Below are 22,545 nucleotides of genomic sequence, written 5' to 3'. Positions count from 1 at the left end.
CCAGCAGGATGCTAGAATACAAAGCCAAGACTATTAAGTATAAATCTAAGGATGTTATACTCGCCTTATACAATACCCTTGTCAGACCACACAGTACTGTCAGCAGTTCTGGGGACCGCACTATGAGTAAGATATAGAGGTACTGGAAAAAGTTCAGAGAAGGACAACCAGATTGATTTCATGTATAAAAGAAAATTTATGAGGAAAGACTTAAGATGCTTAATCTCTTCAAGCTGAGTAAAAGGAGATTTAGGAGGGATTTGATTGAGGCTTTTAAATTCATTAAAGGGATTAACAAAGTGAAGTACAGGTGATTCTTCAGGGAAGTATTTTTAACCCAGAGAATAGTCAGGAATAGTCATGGAATAGCTTGCCAGGACATGTAGAGGAGGCAGAAACACGGACCAGGCTTCGAGATCAGACTCGATATGGTGCTAGATACCATTTAACTTTGAGGCAAACTATGCAGTAGGTCCACTTTATTGGTAGGAAAAGGCAAACATTGTTGGGCCCAATGGCCTGTTCTCACCATTATGTTATGTTACATTGCTTACATAATGTATACATTTATACAGCCGGATATTTACTAAAGCAAATGAGGTTAAGTACCACGCTCAACAGTACAACTGCAGTGAACGGCACAAGGAACCAATCCGACAAGCCCAGAGTCATGTCAGAAGCAGCTTACTTGCCAACCATTGAGAATAGAAGCTGTATACAACTTGCATACTCAGTAGTAGGCAAGTAAGCGGTTTCGGACACGACCGAACACCCTAACCATTATGCGACACTGTCGGAGGCCTACAGGTGCTGCAGAGCCAACTGCACCTCCCTGCCGTCCGTCAACACCAGGCGTGCAACGCGGCGCTCTCAGAAGCAGAGCGGATATTCTTTCAGTTGTCCGTTGGGTGAGATACCGATCAGCATCCAGAGCCAGAGCCCTTAATGCTCACAGAATCAATAACTGAGGGACATGAGCAGAGATTAATCTGAAGCCCCCCTCCTCTACACATCCCCCCTCCCGCTTGCTCTTCTAGAAAACAAATTAAAGGGCACAGTGACACGAGAGGGCATTCAACGTGGACGTGATTATAGAAGGAAGAGCCGCAGTCTGAAGGAAGGCTTGCGGATATCACCTGCCTGGGGAAGTGCACGTGGACACACGCATGCACATGCGAGAGACTCCTGGGCGTAGGATTGAGCGGAGGTTCTGGAGCAGGGGGCAGAATGAGAGACAGGAATGGCTGGTCCTGGGTGGGTGGGGGTGTGGGGGGGGGGGGGAGGAGCATGATTGTTGCTGATGAAACAGACCACAGACAGCTGGGGGATGACATGGAGGAGGGAGGCGGCTGGAGGTCTGAAATGCTGACCACTGTCTCAGCGCCATGAGGCTCCTGGCTCTCACCTTCAACTCAACACTTCCACACGCCTCCAGCAAGGGGAGACAACGAGCTCAGGATTGGCGATGCTGTCGGCCTTCCGGCAGGGGAAAACACAGCCAGTGAACTTCCTGTCATGAATGACCTGCGGTGCATTAATGACAGCTCAGAAGTAGGAAAGGTTCTACCGAATGTCTATAAATGTCGTCAATCCGAGTTAGAATCTCAGGCACCTCCGGAGCACCCCTGCGTTGGCGAGACGATGACAAACATCACAGCTGACCGAATCATCAAAGCTGGACACCGTGGTTATTTTGGGGTCATCCATTATTCCAAGCATACATTAACGTGGTAATTACGTCACCCTTTTATCCGAGTTCCAACCTTCCAACACGGGCAGAGAACACACCAAAAAGCAGACTCCCAGAGTGACTGCATCTGGCATAAGCCAAAACTGGACTAAAGCTGAATACCAAATGGCTTCAGGATCCCATAGTTAAAGCACCTGTGACATACATTTAACGTACATTCTTTAGAATCAAGCCACAACATGCTAATCAACATCCTTCTAATTTAGCTACTACTGGCCAATATATTTTTACCAATTTACTTTCAGGTAGAAAGGCATGAATGAACAAAAGGACAAAAAGTTCAACATAGCACCCAATATTTTAATTACATGGTCATACACGGCATTTGATAAACACAATTAGTTTAATTTGTACAAATGTCAGTTTGACCTTTTGACCTTTCTTGGTTTGGTCACACTGTCAGAACACCTCTATAAACCATCAGAAATTCAGCAAGACCATTAAAACAATTCAGGGTCTTCATGCTGCCATTTACTTCACTAGGTAGTTGGCACTGTATACATTTCCAAATTATAAACATTTTATCAGTTTCTAATTTGGTTCAGCAAATGGAATCCATCCAGCCATAGAACAAAGATTGTGAGAGGTCAGATCTAGTGGATGCCAGACCCACAGAATCAATCTCAGCTGAAACTGTTCAAAGTCAGTCAGTATGAAAGTGTCAGTATGCTTTAGAAATAGAAATAGCCATCTCTCCCATATAACTGAATTCCCCATGGTCAGTCATCAGATCTAATCCTGGGCCTGGGGGCAATAACCATTTGCATTTAAACTACACTTACAAACCAATGTGTTTTTCCATTCTACTTTATTTTCATATTGAACAAAGTAACACCTGTAGTTATTGGTCAAAGTCAAAGGCAAGGATAAACGCAGACTGAGCCCTGCACTGAGTGAAGGTGTGAGCGTGAACATGTGCGTTTTGCGTGTCCGTGGCCACTCCGTCATCACAGCTGTGTCTGCGTATCTGTCTGTGCCTCTTGTCCCGTGGTCCGGCTCTCCTCAGCGGCCTGCTCTCCCCCCTCCAGCTCCACGTCCTCCTGGCTCATAACCAGCGGCTTCCAGGAGTCGGCGTGCAGCTTCTCGTTCCTCTCCGTCTCGGCGGCGGAGGGCGGCGAGGTGGCCGCCATGGCCGGGGGCAGGTGCCTGAACTGCTCTTCGTTGACGTCGTGGTCCTTCATCCGGGCGTCCAGGAGCCACCAGCGGCCGGCGAAGCCCACGTCCAGCACGCGGTCCCACAGCTCCGCCCAGGGCACGGACAGGAAGGAGCAGCGCGCCTCGTACAGGCTGGCTGTGGGGTCGTAGTCCGCCCGGTAGGTCAGCGAGGCCACGCCCAGGCTGGCGTAGCGCAGCCGCCCCTCGTTGCGCAGACGCACCAGGCCCTGCACGTGCCCGTCCGACGTCCCGCTGCGTATCCACGGCGACAGCAGCCCCAGCCGATTGGCCGACTCCAGGAGGGAGGTCTCGAAGGAGGCGTCGTCCGGGTTGGTGAGGTAGCAGGCCCAGGCTCCGCCCAGGAGCGAGAGGTAGACAGAGGCTTTAAATGGCCGCTCCCAGGAGCCCACGACAACTTCACGGCACGCCTCCTTGTAGTCAGCGAGCAAACTGCGGCACCATGCGCCTACCGGGGAGAACAAACAGGGTGACAGGAGACGTGTTAACAAATTACAGGCAAAATAAACCCACTGTTATGACAATACAGGTTTCGTCCCAAGTCATTATACATTTCTTTGTTGAACTGAGAGACACTGACCATTTTGGGCATCACCAAACAGTAATCACCAAAAGCTGCTTAGCTGATCAGACTCAACCACTACACAAGTAAGATAGATGACAAATTAAGTGCACAATCAAGAATCAATGTTCTCAGTACTAGTGTTGAAATGAAAACAGACTGATATACAGCTTTACGGATTTATAGATGCATACACTTTCAATAAGAGCCTACAAGTGCCGGCAAATAGTGGGCAAGACTTTATTTCGATTAGATTTCATTACTGACCAGAAACTTTAGTAATGATACATTCAGAACCTAGACCGTTCATATTACAGTTACAAATGTACCGCTATCAACAGCTAAAACTAGCCAGTTCTCATTCAAAATTACACTCGTACATAGATATATATCTGACATATAGTTCAATTGCTTATACTATCGCAACTAATTATAACGAAAATAGCGATCCAGCCTTTCTTGGCAAGCGATTACAAGCAATGTGACTGACAGCATGCAGTCAGGTCGGACAAGGCTAGTTAGCAAACAAGCGCTATTACGGCAGGAATGAAGAAAAACAAAACAAAAACATGTATACATATCAAGCCAACGCGCTAATAACTACATCTCACCCACGCGACTGTTTCGCAACCTCTCCAACCGGCTGCCCTTGCTTTGAACCGCATTGCTGCACCATCTTTTCAGCACTAAGGAAGCGGCCATTTTTACTGTGCGACGTTTTACAGAACAGGAAATTGACGGTAAGACGAACGGAAGAATCGGAATAAAAAAACAACCATTTTGGCTCTAGCGACCAACGGCAGCTGCGGCTTATTTGCATTGCAGTTAAACCCGGAAATGATACTTTCTGAGCCAAAATGGCTTCGCGACTTTGATGTTATTGTTCCGACAAGGAAACAAAACCCGCCCGTGTGTTCCATTTAGACGTGTCATTCCCTGTTAAATTGGTATTCCAATTTGACAAAATGATATTGGTTTCAAATATATGACAATATACATTACTATTAAGTGACAGTAACTTTTGGAAAATGTAACATTATAAATGAGATAACTCTTTCCACTAGAACAGCTACGGTTAGCCAGCAGTATCCCGGCTGTGCTACGGTCACATGACAGCTGGGAGAATTATCATAGCTGACAGAGGAGTGGGGGTATAGGTGACGTGGAGCAAGACAGATATGTTGAATTTAGCGGTCATCGGCATCTTATCAAAAGAAATTAACCGGCCCATGTCACTTACAGCTAGAAAAGCTTTACAAGTCAGGGAATCTTAGATATTTTGAGATCGTAGCTAGAATAGCTACAACGGCTGAGTTACTGTGTAGCTAGATCGCCTGTTTTCTCGCTGTCTACCTGGGCAGCCTAGTGCTGACTACCTCATTGCGGATACAGAGGGGTTTTTCCCGCAATAAGGTTAGCGAGTGAATAAATTACTCTTAAGCAGCAACCACACGGAGACAAGGTGAGACAATAATGTGTATACATGTAACTTAACTGGTGTAAATGTTCTAGGGAAAGCATCTATATACGGCTGCAGTGAACTTCAGTCAGGATATTAAGTAGCTCTCCGGAATGACGTGTAGTTAACTCATTTTAAATGTAACCATGTATCAACTGTTTTATAACCTCAAATCGTTTGGTAATTACCATCATATAACTACGGCTATATGTTTTGTTTATATTAATTTTCTATGAATTTATTAATATGTCATCGTCATTTACCTTGTGTTTTTTGTTTTGTTTTTGTCATACAGTGCCAGCGTAAGGAAAACGTTTGTCCGGTCTGGCCATGGCGTCTCCAGACGACCTGAAGTTCCAAGGTGGGGAGACTCACTTAGCTCGTAGCTCCCATACATTCCACATGCGAGTGACACGCCCACAAGCTTACCGAATAAACCTTTAGAAAGTTTGTTACTTTCTCTACACAAGTTCTCGACACGACTCTTATCTTAACTGTGCATGTTGTAATCGCGTCAGATCTCTTGGCACCCCTTCACCCTTTCCCGTAATGTTAAGCCGCTCTCCCTCCTCTCCTCTGCAGAGTTTGAGGAGGCGAAAGACTTGCTGTCTGCTGACCGTGGAGCCACAACAGTCAGTGTCTCCAGCCCCAGCATAGCGCCTGCTACGGGGGAGGTCAAACTCGACCTGTCCGAGGATGAGGAAGACCAGGAGGAAAATTCAGAGGTCTGTCATACTTTCCCTGATTTTTCTCTTGGCCTCTTGGTAAACGAGCAGTCCATGACATTTTAGATTTAGAGCTTGTTTCTGTTTTACAATGGCAGGTAACAGGCATTCTGGGATTTGTGGTAAAAAAATAAATAAAAAAAAAGAGTAAAAATTACACTTACAACTCCAAAGCAGCTTGAGCAGCAACCATTCCAGAGGCTCTATAAATGATGATTAATGTTATAGTGCTTATTCATAAGCAGAAACCGTTTTATGTTGTGTGGATGCTTGGTTAATGAACCATGAACCCTTGTTTATGCTGGCTTTCAGCTGTTGGGAAGAGAGAAACAGCCAGGGGGCTTCTGGACATTTGAATACTACCAGTCATTCTTCAATGTGGACACAATGCAGGTATAGTGTGTGCTTCAACAAGAAGCTGCCTCACACACACACACACACCTGAATAAAAGCTACCCTTTTTTAGAGACCAAGAGTAGCATCGAAATAACAGCTCAGGTGTTTAACCCTGCCTGTTGTGTTGTTCAGGCTGTACCCAGACTTACTGGGTATAATAACAAATTATGAACTAATCACTTATGGAGATTGCCAGTGTGTGGCCATGCAGGGTTTCTGATTGGTTGACCGTATGCCATCTGACACAGGTGCTGGACAGGATCAAAGGCTCTATGATGCCTCTGCCAGGCCGAAACTTTGTCAAACTCCACATCCGCAACAACCCTGACTTGTACGGTAAGGAAATTTACACCAGCAAGTCATTTTGCGTTGCATCCAAAATTGAATATATTAACGGGGCTGTGGGCAGGAAGCTATAAAATAAATTAAAAGCCAAAGGCTCCACAATATGCAGTATGTCCTTCACATTTTTTGTGATTTCAGATTCTTCTGCATACATTTCATCATAATGGTTACCTTGTGTTAGTCCTTTTCATGGCCGATGCCCTTGCACAGGGCAGCTTGGCATGAAAAGGAGTCGTTTCAGGGAACCGTAAAAGCTCACATTCCAGATCTCGGAGCAGCAGGATTTGAGCGCACCACCCCTCCACGTGGCTGTCCCTGTTTGGATGACGGTGTCACCTCTATCTCTCCAGGGCCCTTCTGGATCTGTGCCACCCTGGTGTTCTCAGTGGCCATCAGTGGGAACCTCTCCACGTTTCTGAGTCAGATGGGAGACCCCAAGTACCACTACAGACCTCAGTTCCACAGGGGTGAGAGGGCCTTCTATAACACCAGTAGAGCCGTTTGGTGACGAGAACAAGGAATGACAAACCCAAACAGCCCTTATTCTGTCCCCAGGAGTACAGGGCTGGCGGGCAGAGAGCTGTGGGAATGGGCTTTGTGTGTAGCAATAGTGACTATATCCACCGTGTGCCCCCCCCTCTTCGCAGTACCAGTGCCACGCTGCATTTCCTAGACAATACATCCTAATAGTATCTCTCTCCCTCTCTCTCTCTCTCAGTAACGATAGCAGCGGTGGTGGTGTTCCTGTATGCATGGCTAGTGCCCCTGGGCTTGTGGGGCTTCCTGACGTGGCGGAAGGGAGCGGAAAGGCAGACCCGCGGCTACACCTTCCTGGAGACGGTGTGCGTATACGGCTACTCGCTGTTCATCTACATCCCCACTTCGGTGAGTCCCGGCTTGGCAACAAGGGGCCATAGTAGCTCATGGTCAGGTTGGCCATGGCCACAGCCAGGTGACCTCCGTCCTACCTACCTACCTACCTACCTACCTACCCCCCACCCCCCCCCAGGTGCTGTGGATCATTCCCTTCCAGTGGCTCCAGTGGCTCCTGATTCTGGTCGCCATGGTGATCTCCGGCTCCTTGCTGATTGTGACGTTCTGGCCGGCCGTCCGAGACGACACCAAGGTGACAGCGTTTGCCACCGTGATCACCATCGTCCTGCTGCACGCACTGCTCGCCATCGGATGTAAGGTGAGGTACACCCTGGCCCTGCGCAAAATATGACTAAAAATACATCCACATGCATCACTGGAATGACTGATCCACGAGACTACCTAATCTGAAAGTAACAGGTTTCATTTCATAGTGGAACCTGTTTCATAGATTTCAAAGTGCTTTCCAGAGAGATGTAGGAGGGTGGCTCACAACCAATTTACAGTGCCCACGTGCATGCACAGAAACAATTTTGTGCCATAATTTCCACCACACAGCTGAGGTGGAGGAGGAGAGATTGAGTAATAACCTCAAACTAAAGGGGGTTATGGGATAGCTTGGACCAAATCAAGTGGAACCTGTTTCTTAGGAGTCTAAATCCTCATCAGAATACCTGAATCGCCCTTATACCGCCTGCGACGGTGTTGCATGCACCTCCAGCAGACTTGCTTGTGTGGCAATGCCACGCAGCACGCTAACATAACAACCAACACCAGCTGGATGCGAAGCTAACTTCTCACCCACAACTGGAAGCCTGTAGATGCCTAGTGAGAGAACTAGGGGGTGCCACAGAGCAGTAATCTGAGGCAGTCTGGGTGGCTTCAGCCCACCCAGCCACTGATGTACAAAGGCAACCGTGAGCTCAGTTCCATCAACATTTGCCCTCAACTCAAATGCAAGCAGTACACTTTGTTCATTTTTACTCATTTGTCAACTCTTTGAGGTTAAAAACAGACTAACAAAAAATAATTCTTGCATTTGTTTGACAAAGTTAAGACCAAATGTTGATTGAATACCAACCTGTGGATTTAATAGTCGGCTTGGCAGGCCATTGGGACCAGTTCTGGCGAGGATAGAAACCAACTGAGCCCCTCAGGAGTTCAGAAGGTTTGGTTTCTAGTTGGACAAGAGAGAAGAGGGACTCCTGCTGGCTGAACACTGGCACTGGAGAAGTCTGCCACTCATGCACTAACCAAGTCCAGCCCAATTTAACTTCTGTGGGCAGGCAGATACAACCTCGTTTGACAATGAATTCAGACATGGCAACCCCCATCCCCCCTTTTTGTTTTGGTGGGGGGGTGGGGGCAGCCATGTCATTCGACTGTGATGGGCTTTAACACCTTTCTCTTTTCTCAGATGTACTTCTTCCAGACCGTACAAGCGTCTGCACCACACCCCCCGTCCCCTGCTCCCACCAACCACACGGCCGTGCTGACCAGTGCTGCCAAGACCCACTGACCGAGACTGATCGAGGGAGGGATCCAGGGGAGGAGTGGGGGTGGTGGTGGTGGTGGTGATGGGGCTTGGGGGCTTCACATCAGAGAGGATGATTACGTTGCTAATTCTGCACATGTATATTGCAATAAATCAAGATTTATATTCTGGTAACAGTGAAGGAGCACGTGGGCAGTGGAATGTTTGTATATTTGGGACTGAAGCAGCAACTTAAGGGACGCAGAATGCTCCTCAAATCTATTCCTCTTTCAGACCTGGAGAATATTGAATTTCAGTAACTTTTCTCGCCTAATGTTTACACAAAGCCTGTTAAAAGTATGACCTATTAAATGTGAAAATAATTGTCATTATTTATTTACTCCAGATAGTTATTTTCCTCCCCTTTGTTTTGTGTGTAGGTTGCTTCCCACCTTTGAAAACCCTTGTTTTGTTTCTGGACTGTCATGAGTCTCGGCTAGGTTTCGTATCCGTAAGGATGGAGTCCACAAACCTTTCAGTTAGGAGGAATCCAGATGCTCCCCAGTGTGAAGCCACAAAACTTCCACAAGCCGCCACGTCTCCATCAAACTCTCACAACCCTCGGCGACGATGAACAGCCCGACACGTGGACAGAACGTTTGCTCCAGAAAATGGCACGGAATTGAAAGTATTACAAAATGTCATTTGACCCAATGCGAGAAACACTTGGGTTTAGCCTGGGTTCTTGGGGTCTATCTTCCTGCTAATTTGATCACGGTTTCTTACTCCAGTTTGTACTGCGTTTCTGTCTTAATACTTGGAACGTTTGTTTTGATCATTTCTGAGAACAATAAAGGATTTGAATGACTTTGCGCGTGGAGGTACTTTAGTGGGTTGATTAAAGTGTGCCCTCTACGGTCTGGACACTGGCAGAGCTGACCACACAGGGCCAAACCAGTTAGGTACAGGAGAAGTCAGGGGGGAGACAGAGAGATTGACTGGTGCAGGTCACCCAGGTGGCTGTTCAGCCACTTGAAGCCAATTTGTACCTTCAGCTCTCAATGGAAATGCTCATCGTCATCGATCTCGATGCTCCACTCAAGAATCTGGGGAATCACATAGTGCACAACCAAGGCAAAACTCAAAGCCCTGTTCAGTGGCAATAACCCCAATGAAGAATGAGAGATCATTATACTTTTATAGCAGTTTGTAACAATTTCATTTTTGGGGGGGAACTGCCACTTTAAGGTACGTTTTCACTTCCCGTGAGTAGCTTGTCTATTCAGCTAGTTTCGCTGAAATGTGTTGGGCTTTCTAAATATTTACTGTAACGTTGGTTCACCCTGGTAAAGCAGACCATACAGGTTCTTTGTGCCATGGCTTTCAAAGCACCAAACATTCTAAAAATTCAACATTGATGTCTCTTTCCAAATATAATCCTGCGGTTAAGCACAAACAAAATTTATTTTCTGCAAGGTTCCATCAAACCATTTTGCTTCTACTGAAGTACGCCAACTGCATTGCAGGCAGTCAGTCTAGTATGAAACTTCAGTGGTGATGATGGGACGTGGTAGCACTTTATTAAAAAGTGCATGGCAGCTTCGAAAATTCATGGTTGGGATATTAACAGGTGTGACTCCCACTATATAAATTACACCCAGTTAGTATCTCAACCATGAAGTTCAAATTTATTGAGCTCTAATAAAGAAAGTCGCAAACAAGTTGTCGTCACATTCCACCGTGTCCAGTCACTCGAGGTGTACTTTGTAGAAGCAAACTAGTTCAATGGAAACTTTCCTGTGGATGTTTGGGCTTAATCGGAGGATTGGAATTGGAAAGATACATTACTGCTGACCTTTTCTAATGTCAATTTTTGCTGCATTGAAAGCCACAGGATGAACAGTCTACATGGGCAGCTTTACCAGGGTGAACACCAGAGCAAACATTTAGAAAATAAATTTCAGCAGAACTATCTGGATGGACAGACACTACTCAGGGTAAGTAGAAACATCTTCCATTTTTTGGTGAACTGCCCGATGAAGATTAATATAATAGGCAAGTCAACATCTTGAACCGCTTAAATCTGACCAGTTCTCTATGCGACACCTGCTCGAATGCCACTGTAGAGACAGCCCGAGAGAACAGCCCGTCTCTCAATATTTGCTCTTACTGCTGTAATCTAGGTTTCCCAGGGGACCTGTAATAGATATTTCAGTAACCTTGGCAGCTTCCTTCCAAAAGGTGGGGTGAGTGCATGCGTGTTACAGCAGAAGAAGCTGCAGTCATACACTGATCCTGGATTACTTGTGATCTTTTGGACCCATAATGCAGTGGGGTACCTGCGCAAGTGTCAACATGAGGCCCTGGATTTGGGGGAATCTCCACCAACATTTAATTTGCTCCTATTTTTTTTTTTTTTTTTTTCTTGTGAAAGGAAAAAAGAAAGACAGATTACTTCTACAAACTAGGAGAAACATTTCCCCCCCCCCCCCCCCCCATCTTGATAGTTGTTCAATCGAATAAAATGCATTTTGGAGTCCGCATGTGTGACTGGAACGACGCACAGGTCCTTTTCACAGTCTGTCGGTTGCTGGGGCAACAACATTAGCCTGTTTGGAGAGGAGATGAGGAGCAGGCCTCATGACTCTATGCATGTAATGGGGTGAGGGAGGAGGGGGCTGGTTTTAGGTGATGGGAGTTCACTGGCCCTCCTCTCCAATCCGGGGTCAACACACACCAGTCACACAATCCCAAATGCCTAGAGACACAGGGTGAGGGGGGTGGGGAGGGTGTTGGGTGGAGGGGGGGGGGGGGGTGTAAACAATTGCTGCTGATGCTAACAGCTCCCCGGCTCACAGATGGAAGTTTCCACCTGCGTATCATGTCAAAGCTCCGCCCCTTCCTGTTGGCTTTCACAGCCCTTCTTCCACACCTTCAGAGAAATTGGCTCAGGGGTCCAACTGTAACCACAGTCAAAGGTCATTGGCTGAGCAGTCGGGCGGTCAGGCAGTTCCTATGGCAAGGGTAGAGGCCCGGAAGGGAGGGGGTGGGGGGGGGGACGGCATCGGCCATTTGGACACAGCTTGGGCTGACCCAGCTCTGATGCTGCTCGTGTACAGTTCTCGCAAGAGGGCAGCCACAAGCATGCCGGGTGCGCTGCAACTCGGAAAGTCCAAGGATCTCTACGGTCACGGCGGCAGGAGCTTATAAACCAAAATTGGCATGGAAAACAACAAAAAAAAATAACATGATAGAAACAGGTAAAACCCAGAAGAACCCCTGCTGAGCAGTGTGAAAGGCGAGTCCAGAGGTGGAGCTGGAAAGATATGCTCAGATGATATAACTTCAGTGAGGGGGAAGGGCAGAGTTCATGGCAGAGGAGGGGGTGTATGCAGGGTGAGGAGGAATCAGCAGTTTCTTCTATCCAAGTCTACAGCGAGTCAAAGTCCTTTTGGTGCATCTAGTGTGTGTGCGTGCGTGCGTGTAAAGCGTTTAAAAACGACGTAAGTGAACCAGCCCAGTCCAAGAAGCGCAAACGTTCATGTGGCAGAAAGTGCCCGTCAACATAATTAGCTGAACAGCGCTGCCACCTAGTGGACAGGAGGTGCACAGACTGCAGCAATATGAAAATATTGAGGACTGGACAGATGAAATGGGGTTTAGGGTTTAGGGGTTGGGGGTTGGGGGTTGGGGGTTGGGGGTTGGGGGTTGGGTCAGAGCAGGGCAGAAAGGGATAGGAGGGGTGAAAATGGCAGTTCTGGTTTTGGTTTGCTCATTCTGACGGGGGATGGGCGAGTGGCCTTAGCTCCCGTAGTGCATGGTGTTGCTGGGCACAGACATTGGGGAGGCCATGGAGAAGGCGGGCCCCCCCATGGAGAACTGGCTGTTTGCAGGGTAGTAGGTGCTGCTGCTGCCGCCGTGTCCAGATTGGCCAGCTGAAGCTCCTGTAGGTAGGTGGAGAGAGAGAGAGAGAGAGAGAGAGAGAGAGAGAGAGAGAGAGAGAGAGAGAGAGCCGACTTAAAACGGTTTCAGAGCTAAATCCGGCTCTCCATACAACGATATAATTGCTGATATAACAATGTAATGGCAAGAACAGGCCATTCAGTCCAGCAAAGCTCGCCTTTTCCTACCACTGAAGTGTACCTACCGCTTAGTTTGCCTAAAACTGAAATAATATCTAGCACCGTATCAAACCTAGAAACCCCCAGTGTTTCTGCCTCCACAACATGTTTTGGCAAGCTATTCCACGCAGTGACCACACTGTGTGAAAAAATACTTCCTAACAGGAAGCACAGAAATTCTGTGCAGAATTTAGCCCTCTTGTTCTGCAAACCGAATTTGCGCTGAAGAATCGCCTGTAGTTTACTTTGTTAATCCCTTTAATGAATGAACCCCCCCCCCAAATTTCAATTTACTGGTTATATCCCCCCCCCCCCCCCCCCCCTCCCCACAATTTCCTACTTCCAAGTTTTGCCGAGGCTGCACTCCCTACAATGGCTCACCCTGGACTATTCCTGTGCTCATGATGGAGCCCACTCTGGATGGTGTGTGATTCACAATCCCGGTGTTCGCTGGAAAGGGGAAGAGAGAGCCCCAATCAGTCACACGGTTTCTCCCGCACGCACATGCACACACACAAAAAACACAACCCACACGCACGCACAAAACACACAACGCACGCACAACACACGCACACACAACACACGCACAAAACATGCACGCACAAAACACGCAACACACACTAGAGAAAGAAAAGGTCCTGTAACTACTGCATTTCTTCTACAAACTGTCACTAGGAAAGGCTACTTCATATTGATCTAAAAAAGACATTTTCCTTTCCACACGGTCCTGCATTTTTCAAAATGTGGTTATGGGCTAAACAGAAACTAATCTAAAGTGGAAGTTGCAGAGAAAAATGCTAGTCTCGGCCCCCGAGTACCGGTTACAAGTGACACGATCTTTCGCTCCGTGTCCATTTGTGAAGGAGCCACCATAACCCTGGAGCCCTAATATTCCTCATAGGTAGTCCAGCTAGTGGTGGCTGATCTGTACACCGTCTCTGTGTGTGCTCACCAAGGGGGATGAGGTTGTTGTGGGACGCTGCAGAGCCCCCTGAACCGCCGCCGATGACTGTGCTGAGGTCATAAGCCGTCGGCATCCCTGAGAGAGCGAGAGAGAGAGAGAGAAGAGAAGAGAAGAGAAGTCTCACCACATACAGTGTATTGTGTGCACGCGCATTTATGATAGTTTGTGCCAGTGTGAGTGTGAGTTTGAGCGTGTGTGCGTGTCTGCGGGTGTATATACGGGCAGGTGTGCGAGTCTGTATTGCTAAGCTGGACCCTCTGCTCCACACAGCGTACCTGACCCAGCCATAGGCTGATTCATGTTGTAAGACCCCCCGGTGTTCCACATGCTCTCAGAGGGGGAGGTATAGTGTGACCCAGGGGGCGGAGCCGGGGTGGCCCCCGTGTACCTGCAACACGCACAAGCAGACATACAACACTCACAGCTGCTCACCACCACCCCTTCTCCCTGAATGGAATAGGCCAATCCTCCACGCATGCAGATTTGAACGGGAAGTACCAACTCACCTGAAAAATGGGTTCTTCAGATCCAGGAGATTAGTGGACTTGGAACCAGTCTGGTCAACTTGAGCAACAAGGCTGATATCATAGCTCTGCCTGAAAGGGAAAGACAGAAAGACTGGTACAGAATTCTCACTTACACACACAACAACAATTACAGAAGAGACACTGAAAAATGACAGGAGCCCCAAACTGACCTCTTGTTAGCGATGAGCAGGGCTGTTCCAGTCAGCGTGTCCCCTGCCTTGGCGAAGAGGGGCGACTGCAGCAAACAGCGCACCTGGTACCAGTGGGTCAGGGGCTCCGTGGGCGCTGTGGACAGCCACACGGTCGTCCTGCAGGGGGCAGTAGAGTGCAACGACAGTGGAGTTATACATAATCCCAGGGGAACGCCAGCGCTCAAATCACATAACATACATGGTACCTGCATCCGGGACAAACGCATGCAGGCGACACTAATCTGCACTAAACTGCAATCCTGGATATCATTCCAGCAGTTTTGTCAGAAAACTGAACAAAGACCCGAGTGTCAGAAGATCACGTTTGGCTGGGGCCCATTAAGATCACGATTTAGGAGCACTTACACGTTTAAGGGCGCAGAGGAAGTAAGAGAGAAGGACAGAGCGGTTCAGATTTCCGTCAGAAATGAAGACAGACCGGACAGACAGGTCTGGCGCCAGGCCCCTCCCCTCGGCTCCAACAGGCCGAACTGCCACCAGTGCATTTACTCACTAAGGTACGCGATGAGGACCGTACAGTTCTCCACACGCTCAGTAACGCATCCCGCATTGCCATTAGCTCAGATGCCCAATAGACCTCAGTCATTTCACCCGTTAAAGCCACCGTTACGGTCGGGTCGCCAAGCTCCAGGAGTCAGTCAGGCCCTTGTTGGACTGAAGCACCGTTTCCAAAAGCCCTCCAATAAAACAGCAACAGCCTTCTGTTCGATGAGGGGGGCTTCCTTCATCTCAGAGCTCAGCGGACCATGGCCTAGCAGTTTTGATAGACCTCTGTAAATCACAGGGCGCAACGGTCCAGCAAGTTTGATCAACCTCACGCTAAACCACGACACAGGCCAGTAGATTTGTTCATTGTCAATTATCTCCAGGTTGGCAAGTTCAATACGCACACACACACACACACACACACACAACCCCCTCTAGAACGGAAATTAAACCCTGTTTTGAACCCTAATGAGGGCTGGATTAGAGAAGGCTACCACAAACATGGCCAACACAGCTACAGCACTGGGTCGGAGCATCGTCACAGCGACCGGATGAGGCAGACCGTGCGCGGCGGGACTCACGTTGAGCCGATGAAGGCAACGTCGAACCAAAAGGCCAGACCGTGCACCAGGCCGGACTGCAGCATGTGGAACTTGAACGGGATCTCTATCCTGAAAGAGATGGAGCGGGAGGGATTTCAAGCTACACAGGTCTTGAACGAGTTAACCATCTTCATGGCCAGTTTATTACTACTGAACCCAAAACGACAATGACGCATTTTGCAGAAGTTTGAATACCTTCTGAGATATCACATCTAAACCATTTACATTTGAGTTGCTAAAATGTTAAAGGACCATACATTTCTCCTGTTACAAGTACTGACTGAAAACAGGCAAAATGTTCTGTAGAGCCCTTTAGGAAGGCACTTGAGCACATGGACAGAGGCACACAAACCTGTACAGGGACTCTTCTTTGGCCTCCAGGAAGTTGACGGTGTACTTCACTGACTTGGCCATCAGGATCCGGATATCAAAGGTGTCCTGTTCCACAGCAAGAGAGAAGGACCGAGAGCGAGAGAACAAGAGAAGGACAGACCGAGAGAGAAGAGGGGACAAGAGAGGAGGAATTTAAAGCAGGGTTGGCGTGAGGCCTGGGCAGGGGGCAGCTTACAGCCCCTGTGGGGGTTCCATCGTTCTCCCCAGAACAGCCACACGCAGCCACACGCAGCCACACGCAGCCACACGCAGCCACACGCAGCCACACGCAGCCACACGCAGGTCTCCTCACCACGACTGGCTGGCGGAAATACTCGTCCACAGCAGCTCCTCGGAGCGCAGAGAGGTCCACGCCGTGGAAGGAGGGCTGATACCTGCCCGAGCAGGAGAAGGGAGAGAAATTAAGAGGGCTCCACTGATTCGCAATATGCCAGTTAACCGTGTTGAACTATTTCACAATGATTCCCAGTCCCACCCCAGCTCTTACTCCCATTACCCAATCACAACCCAGCTCTTACTCCCATTACCCAATCACAACCAGGCTCTACTTCCTCTTCCCATTTACCAGTCAAATCCCAGCCTTTACTTCCGGTTTCTCAGTAGTGCCCCAACTCTACTTCCCGTTTGTGTGCTGCTCGAGCTCCTTACCAGAAGTTGGCCTTGGTAAACTGCTCCATGTAGAGCTGCTCGTCAGTGAAGGGTGCCAGGTGAACATCCCCAATGGTGGGGAACAGGTTACCTGGATAGAGGGAGGGGTGTGGGGTGGGGTATTAAACGAGTCCGTTTACCCTGATAAGAACACTTTACTTAATGCCCCTACCGACCAAATAGGAGTCTTGAAAACAAATATGAAAAACGGCTACACAAAAGTGATTTAAAAAAAAAAAAAAAAAGGCTGTTCTAGCAGCAGCCTCCAAAGGCTGCATGATGTAATCGCCTCAGAACTGCAGAGCACACCAGACCGTACGATTAAAATTAAATTTGGCATTTAACAGTTAACAGATGGTCATATCCAGAGCTGCTTCCAGATTTCTTTAATATAGCATCCATCAATACAGCTGGATATTTAAGGTTAAGCATGTTGCTGAAAGGGACGACAGCAGTGTCTCAGCTGGGAACGCAACGCGCAACCTTTCATGTTCAAACGCACGGCTCCACAGCCATACTGCCATTAACCCATATTTGACTAAAGACTAAAAATTGTAAGTTAAGAAAAGGACCACAGAGGTTATTCGGTTTGCTGGAGAAAGAAACCGTGTGTGATGAATGACTAAGTAGTAGCATGTAGCCTCATACATTGGCCCATGAAACACTGAACCGATGTGACAGGCTCAACTAGCTTCATCAAAATAATTTCAAAACTTACACTAAGGAATAAAAACAATAATAATAAAAAAAAAGGTTAAAGCATCAGTGCTATTAGCCATGAGCATCAGCGCAGCAGCAGTGTAAGGATGGCAGGGCTCTGTACCGCTGGGCTTCAGGAACTTCTTGGCATGCAGGTAGCTCTCCAGCATGCGCTCGTTAAACAGCATGTAGCCCATTGGCTCGGAGATGATGATGTCGACCTGCTCGGGCAGGGACACCTCCTCCACCTTCCCAGGGATCACCACCACGCGGTCTGTCAGCCCGTTGCTGTTCACCAGGACCTGTGGGGCACAGAGGGAGAGCATGTCCTCACCTGTCTTGACTGTGGGGAACGGCGACCGTGCTCACAGACCCCTGCAGTGTGTACCTGTGCCACCAGCGTGGGTTTATTTCTGTGTGTGTGTGTGTGTGTGCATGTGCGTGTGTGTGTGTGTGTGTGTGCATGTGCGTGCAGGTACACGCGCAGGTGTATGCCTGGGCTTGGAGTACCTGTACTCAATGTGGCGTACACATACATTTGTGCGTGCGTGTTTACACGTGTGCATATGCACTACCTCTGCATGTTGGGCCATGGTGCTGGCCTCCACAGCGTACACCTTCCGTGCCCCTGCTTGTGCCGCAAAGAAGGAGAGGATCCCAGACCCGCAGCCCACATCCAGCACCACCTGCCAGGGACAGACAGGGACAGACAGGGACAGACAGGGACAGACAGGGACAGACAGGGACAGTGAGAGACGGCGCCTTCTGACCGGGATTACAGATTACAGATTAGGTATGATCCACAAGCGCTGCGGGCATGGGATGGGCACCTTGTCCTTGAAGTCCAGGTGGTTCTGCAGGATGGCCCGCTGGTAGGTTCCGGTCCGGACGTAGTCCTGCATCATGTTCTGTTGCTGGGAGAGGTAGCCGTAGAACTGGAGAGAGGAAGGGCAGCAGGAGGATAGCGATCACTGGGGGAGAATGACCTGCATCGGGCCCTGTGATCTGTGATGGGCGTGCTGTGACTGATCTATGCGCAGTGATTCCCATTAATTAGCTGTGGCAGCCCGTCATGGTTTAGTCCATCCCACTGCAGCTTCAGAATGAAGCCAAAATACGGTGCGAGGTGAGTGGGCTTTCAGTAGCCCCCCTGCCTAGTCAGTAGTCTCATTTGACGGCTGGAGTGCGATTCCAAACAAAAAGTTCAAGTTCAAATTTATTGTAAGAAAATATCATGGCATTTAAAATATGCTTTTTCTGTATACAGTGAGGAACACCTAGACTGTATATACATCCAATAGAATTTCCAAATAAATAGCATTGTAGTGACAAATACACATGTACAAAATGTCCTTTAAAATGTCTCACTTATAAAGAAGCTTGGCTTCGGGCAGGAATGATAGTTGATGACATTTAGTCCGTCAGGGACTGAACAAAACGTCTCTTTCCGGAGACAGTAGTACTGCTCTTGGACCGTTATAAAAGCAAACAGGACTCGATTTGTCAGTCAGTATTATTTGGAGATTCTATAAACCAGAGAACAGTTTCACTTCATTTTTTCGGAAAATGTCAGCTCAATGAATTTACATGTTGGAAGGACTACATGGGTTTTATGATTGGACTGCTTACAAAAGCACTAAATTCTGAACAGACCTAGACTTTTAACCTCCCTCTCCAAGCACACCAGATTGATGCATTTAAATGTCCTTCCCTGGGGGGGGCACGCCCCCAGACCCCCCTCGGGGGTGTACAATCTCTGCACCACAGTTCCATTAAATCCTGTGGGAAATACGGGTGTGTGTAGTTGAAACAAAACACCGATATTTGCGTGTGCGTGTCCAATGCGTTTCATTTATGTATATAATATGTCTGACGTGAGTATATGTGCTAGCATGTACTGCAGGTCTCATTTTTGCAAATAGAATGTGTACATGTGCTTGAAGTCAAATAGCTTTTATTTGCACTTCAATTTGGCTAGTTTATTTCCTCAACTTCCTCAACCCACCCTTTATATTTGCTGAGATTGATCCCTCATCTCGTTTTGGTTACATCCATTCTACCCCTACAGTACTTTACACCAGGTCTGCCCCTCCCCCCTCCCCCCCTATTGCTGGGTTCCTCCAGAGATGTCTTCCCATCGGGGAGTTTTTTCTCACAACCGTTTTGAGGGCTTTTCTCCTCATTGGGGAGTCATATGGGATGTTAGTGTCCGCAAATGTGTGGTCACAACAGCATGTTCTGTTCCAACTGCCATTTGGTTTTTGCTCTTCCCCTGCTACTCTGTAAAGCATCTTGCAGACCGTTTTCAGTGAAAAGTGCCATAGAAATACAATTGATTCGCAGCAGCGTTCGTCACCTGGAAGTACTGCACAGCAGAGGACTCCTCTGTCCGCTCGCTGAAGGCCGATCTCTCCGCACTGTGACCCCGGCAGGTCTTCAGGGTGTTGTAGAAGGAGGAGAAATCTGTGTGAGGACAGAGTTACTGCAGACTGGGAGGGGAGGCGGGCAGCGGGCTTATCCACAGGAGCAGGGCACGGCTCGGCAAGCTTAAGCTCAAGAGTCAGACTCGACAGGTGAGCGATTAACGCAGGGATAAGGAGAGTGTGTGAGTTAAGACACACAGAGAGAGAGAGAGAGAGAGAGAGAGAGAGAGAGAGAGAGAGAGAGAGAGAGAGATGCAAGTTGATGGTCAGCAATGGATAAGAGGGAGAAGCCCTTGGGTTGGGGAGCAAAGACAAACCAGTATGACAGTCAACATAAGGACAGGAAAACTGCGGCAAAACAGGCAGGCAAAGACAGATGCTGGAACAGCACAGCAAGGATGCTGTACATTTCAGACAGAAGTGCAGTAGGACAGAGACTGATGTAAACACAGGGCGAAGATGAAGTCGTCAGTACCTGTAGGAGAGGAGAACTGCAGCAGGACGCTGTTGCAGCCCAAGGTGATGATGAAGGACTGCTTTCCCACGCGGCTGCACTCTGTCTCCGATGACACCGAGCACTTGAACACACACGTCTCCTCAGCTGTGGGGAGCAATCGAACATACTTTAACGCACCGCGACAGACATCATTAGACACTGCACACTGAAATCATGTGGCCTAGAAAACAAACACACACACACACACACACACACACACACACACACACACACACACACACACACACGCGCGCACAAAACATTTTAGTACAACATTGTGGAGCAAAATATACACAGTAGCGACCACACGTTTGCAGACACTGACAAAAGTTGTGGCAGCTTATTAAAAGTTAAATCGGAAAACATTTTCAAGGTTTTGCTTATAACTGCAGGGCCTGACACAGTATACATGAAAACTTCTAAGCCACTCGAGAAAATCACCGCTGTTAGTTAGTGCACAGCTGACATAGAAATAATGGCATTACAGTCCAGGTTAGCACACTCAAAGAAACCCAAAAAGGCTTTCTTCGTCGGTTAGCCAGCTAACACGGGCTACAATAAAACATCAACGAGCCATTCGTGGGCAACAAAAGCCGTATCCAGTGTGAGCGGGAGGCCGACCGCAGGAGAGAGGGGGCGGGGGACACACTATTGTTCGCCAAAAGCAGGGAGAACAAAACTTCAGCAGTTAGCTCTCACCTCCAGCATGTTCATCTAGTTTCAAAGTTAGCCATATTTAACACGCCCAGTCAGGTCATACTAAAAACTAGCAACTAGTGCTGGTTTATCACCCTGAGACAATAAACACTTCATTACCGCTAGTTGGTTAATCATAGTCCCAAGACAGATAGTTAGCCAGCCATCTGTGCATACATCTGCTGCGCCAGAGATGCGCGCAAGGCTGAAACCAGCTAGCTAACGTTAGCTACTTGGTTTCGTACTCGTGTTGTGGACGTTAAGCCAGCTACCATAAGAGCTAACTGACTAACAAATCAATGGCCAGAAATAAGCTTAATCATCCACTTTATCAAATGACTCATATTACGTGGTCGTATTTTAAATCTAAGTGCTGTAGTTAGCTACTGTGTGCCAGTTATACACCCAGCCACTCCAACGTTAGCGAGACTAGCTGACGTTAGATACAGGAGTTGTGGAAGTAGCTAGCTAATGTTACAAGCCAGTTAGCTAGTTATCAGCTAGCTAGCATCAAGTTAGCGTGGAATAGACAATTTATCCATTAGCTATTCCTGCAATATGGGTATTGCTCAGTACTTGGCTTTAACAGCACATTCACCGGTGGTTTCACGCTGCATTACGTTAGCTGCTCAACTTAAAGCCAACAAAGAAAGCTACCCAAGTAGCAAGACGAATGCAAACCTGTTAAAGTTACCCATGTCTACCTCCCAACTCTTGAATGCACATTCTCATTCAATAGGAAAACACAAACGCTCAAATAAAACGTGGTCAAATGATTAACGGAATTTCCGGACCCTGAACTCGTGTGTCTCAGCGTGCTTTATGAGAGCTGGTCAGCCCTCAACTTTAAATTAAATCAGAGTAGCTACTAAAGGGAAGTAGGCCCGCTTTTGTAAATTTCACTCAGATTATCAGATGTAGCTAGTTAGCGAGCAAGCTATGCACACAATACTGCTGCTCTTGAAAATAGCATTCACTGAGAAGCAGCGGGACGGAGTGGCAATCGTCGCCCAACTCGGGAGCTATAGGCGGGCCGGGTAGAAAAACCTAGAACAGTGCGCCAACTACTCACCGTTAGTGAGGTTAACCAGGGCCGCATCCTGCGTGGTTTTCACCTCCAGCCGTAGAGGCTGCTGCTCCGAATGTCGCTGTATATCTCCATTGGCGTCTCCGATAGAAAGGAGTCGCACGCCGGGGAACACGGACACCGCCATCTTCGGTTGAGGGGAGAGACGGCGCTGGACACACGCGTTCGCCCTCGCTCTCTCTTTTCTTTTGCGCTCACGCATTAACACACAAACACGCACACACACACACGCATAAAACGGAGCGCTAACTACATACTGCCACGCTGTGGCCAATCGATATAACTGCAAGGCACGCACTCACACTGACCTCAGGAGTGTGCCCTGTCAACGTGGAATAGGGTATTGGCCAAGCCTTCTCCAAGGAGCGAGTATGCGCCCAAAGAGGGGCCCAAAGAGGGGCCCAAAGAGGGGCCCAAAGAAAAATTATGTATAA

The 22,545-nt window shown here is 48.2% G+C and overlaps 3 protein-coding genes across 6 annotated transcripts; 1 reads left to right on the top strand and 2 right to left on the bottom strand.

The window, feature by feature from the left end:
* Positions 1-2,029: 2,029 nt before the first annotated feature.
* timm29 (translocase of inner mitochondrial membrane 29) lies at positions 2,030-5,346 on the bottom strand. 3 transcript variants are annotated; one of them, XM_061223399.1, is made up of 2 exons: positions 5,208-5,346; positions 2,030-3,371 (listed from the first exon to the last, which is right to left on the bottom strand). In XM_061223399.1, the coding sequence occupies exons 1-2, from the start codon at positions 5,233-5,235 to the stop codon at positions 2,698-2,700; spliced, it is 702 nt and encodes a 233-aa protein (XP_061079383.1). In that variant the 5' UTR covers positions 5,236-5,346; the 3' UTR covers positions 2,030-2,697. The 3 variants fall into 3 exon arrangements, with proteins under 3 accessions (XP_061079383.1, XP_061079380.1, XP_061079381.1); XM_061223396.1 differs by lacking the exon at positions 5,208-5,346 and adding an exon at positions 4,097-4,231; XM_061223397.1 differs by lacking the exon at positions 5,208-5,346 and adding an exon at positions 4,101-4,231.
* On the top strand, positions 4,583-9,625 carry yipf2 (Yip1 domain family, member 2). The gene is made up of 9 exons (XM_061223395.1): positions 4,583-4,947; positions 5,240-5,305; positions 5,527-5,669; positions 5,982-6,062; positions 6,314-6,401; positions 6,761-6,877; positions 7,129-7,295; positions 7,420-7,602; positions 8,701-9,625. The coding sequence occupies exons 2-9, from the start codon at positions 5,275-5,277 to the stop codon at positions 8,800-8,802; spliced, it is 912 nt and encodes a 303-aa protein (XP_061079379.1). The 5' UTR covers positions 4,583-4,947; positions 5,240-5,274; the 3' UTR covers positions 8,803-9,625.
* A 1,622-nt stretch (positions 9,626-11,247) lies between these two features.
* On the bottom strand, positions 11,248-22,348 carry carm1 (coactivator-associated arginine methyltransferase 1). 2 transcript variants are annotated; one of them, XM_061223393.1, is made up of 16 exons: positions 22,097-22,348; positions 20,308-20,433; positions 19,766-19,872; positions 18,240-18,344; positions 17,985-18,095; positions 17,534-17,711; positions 16,711-16,801; positions 16,355-16,436; positions 16,022-16,107; positions 15,649-15,738; positions 14,540-14,677; positions 14,349-14,438; positions 14,118-14,230; positions 13,831-13,917; positions 13,260-13,328; positions 11,248-12,701 (listed from the first exon to the last, which is right to left on the bottom strand). In XM_061223393.1, exons 1-16 carry the CDS (start codon positions 22,311-22,313, stop codon positions 12,559-12,561), a joined length of 1,833 nt encoding a protein of 610 aa, XP_061079377.1. In that variant the 5' UTR covers positions 22,314-22,348; the 3' UTR covers positions 11,248-12,558. The 2 variants fall into 2 exon arrangements, with proteins under 2 accessions (XP_061079377.1, XP_061079378.1); XM_061223394.1 differs by lacking the exon at positions 13,260-13,328.
* Positions 22,349-22,545: the final 197 nt, after the last annotated feature.

The sequence above is a fragment of the Conger conger genome, chromosome 16 (assembly GCF_963514075.1).
Source record: "Conger conger chromosome 16, fConCon1.1, whole genome shotgun sequence".
NCBI classification, from domain to species: Eukaryota; Metazoa; Chordata; class Actinopteri; order Anguilliformes; family Congridae; genus Conger; species Conger conger.
This window is presented reverse-complemented; position numbering and strand designations above follow the sequence as displayed.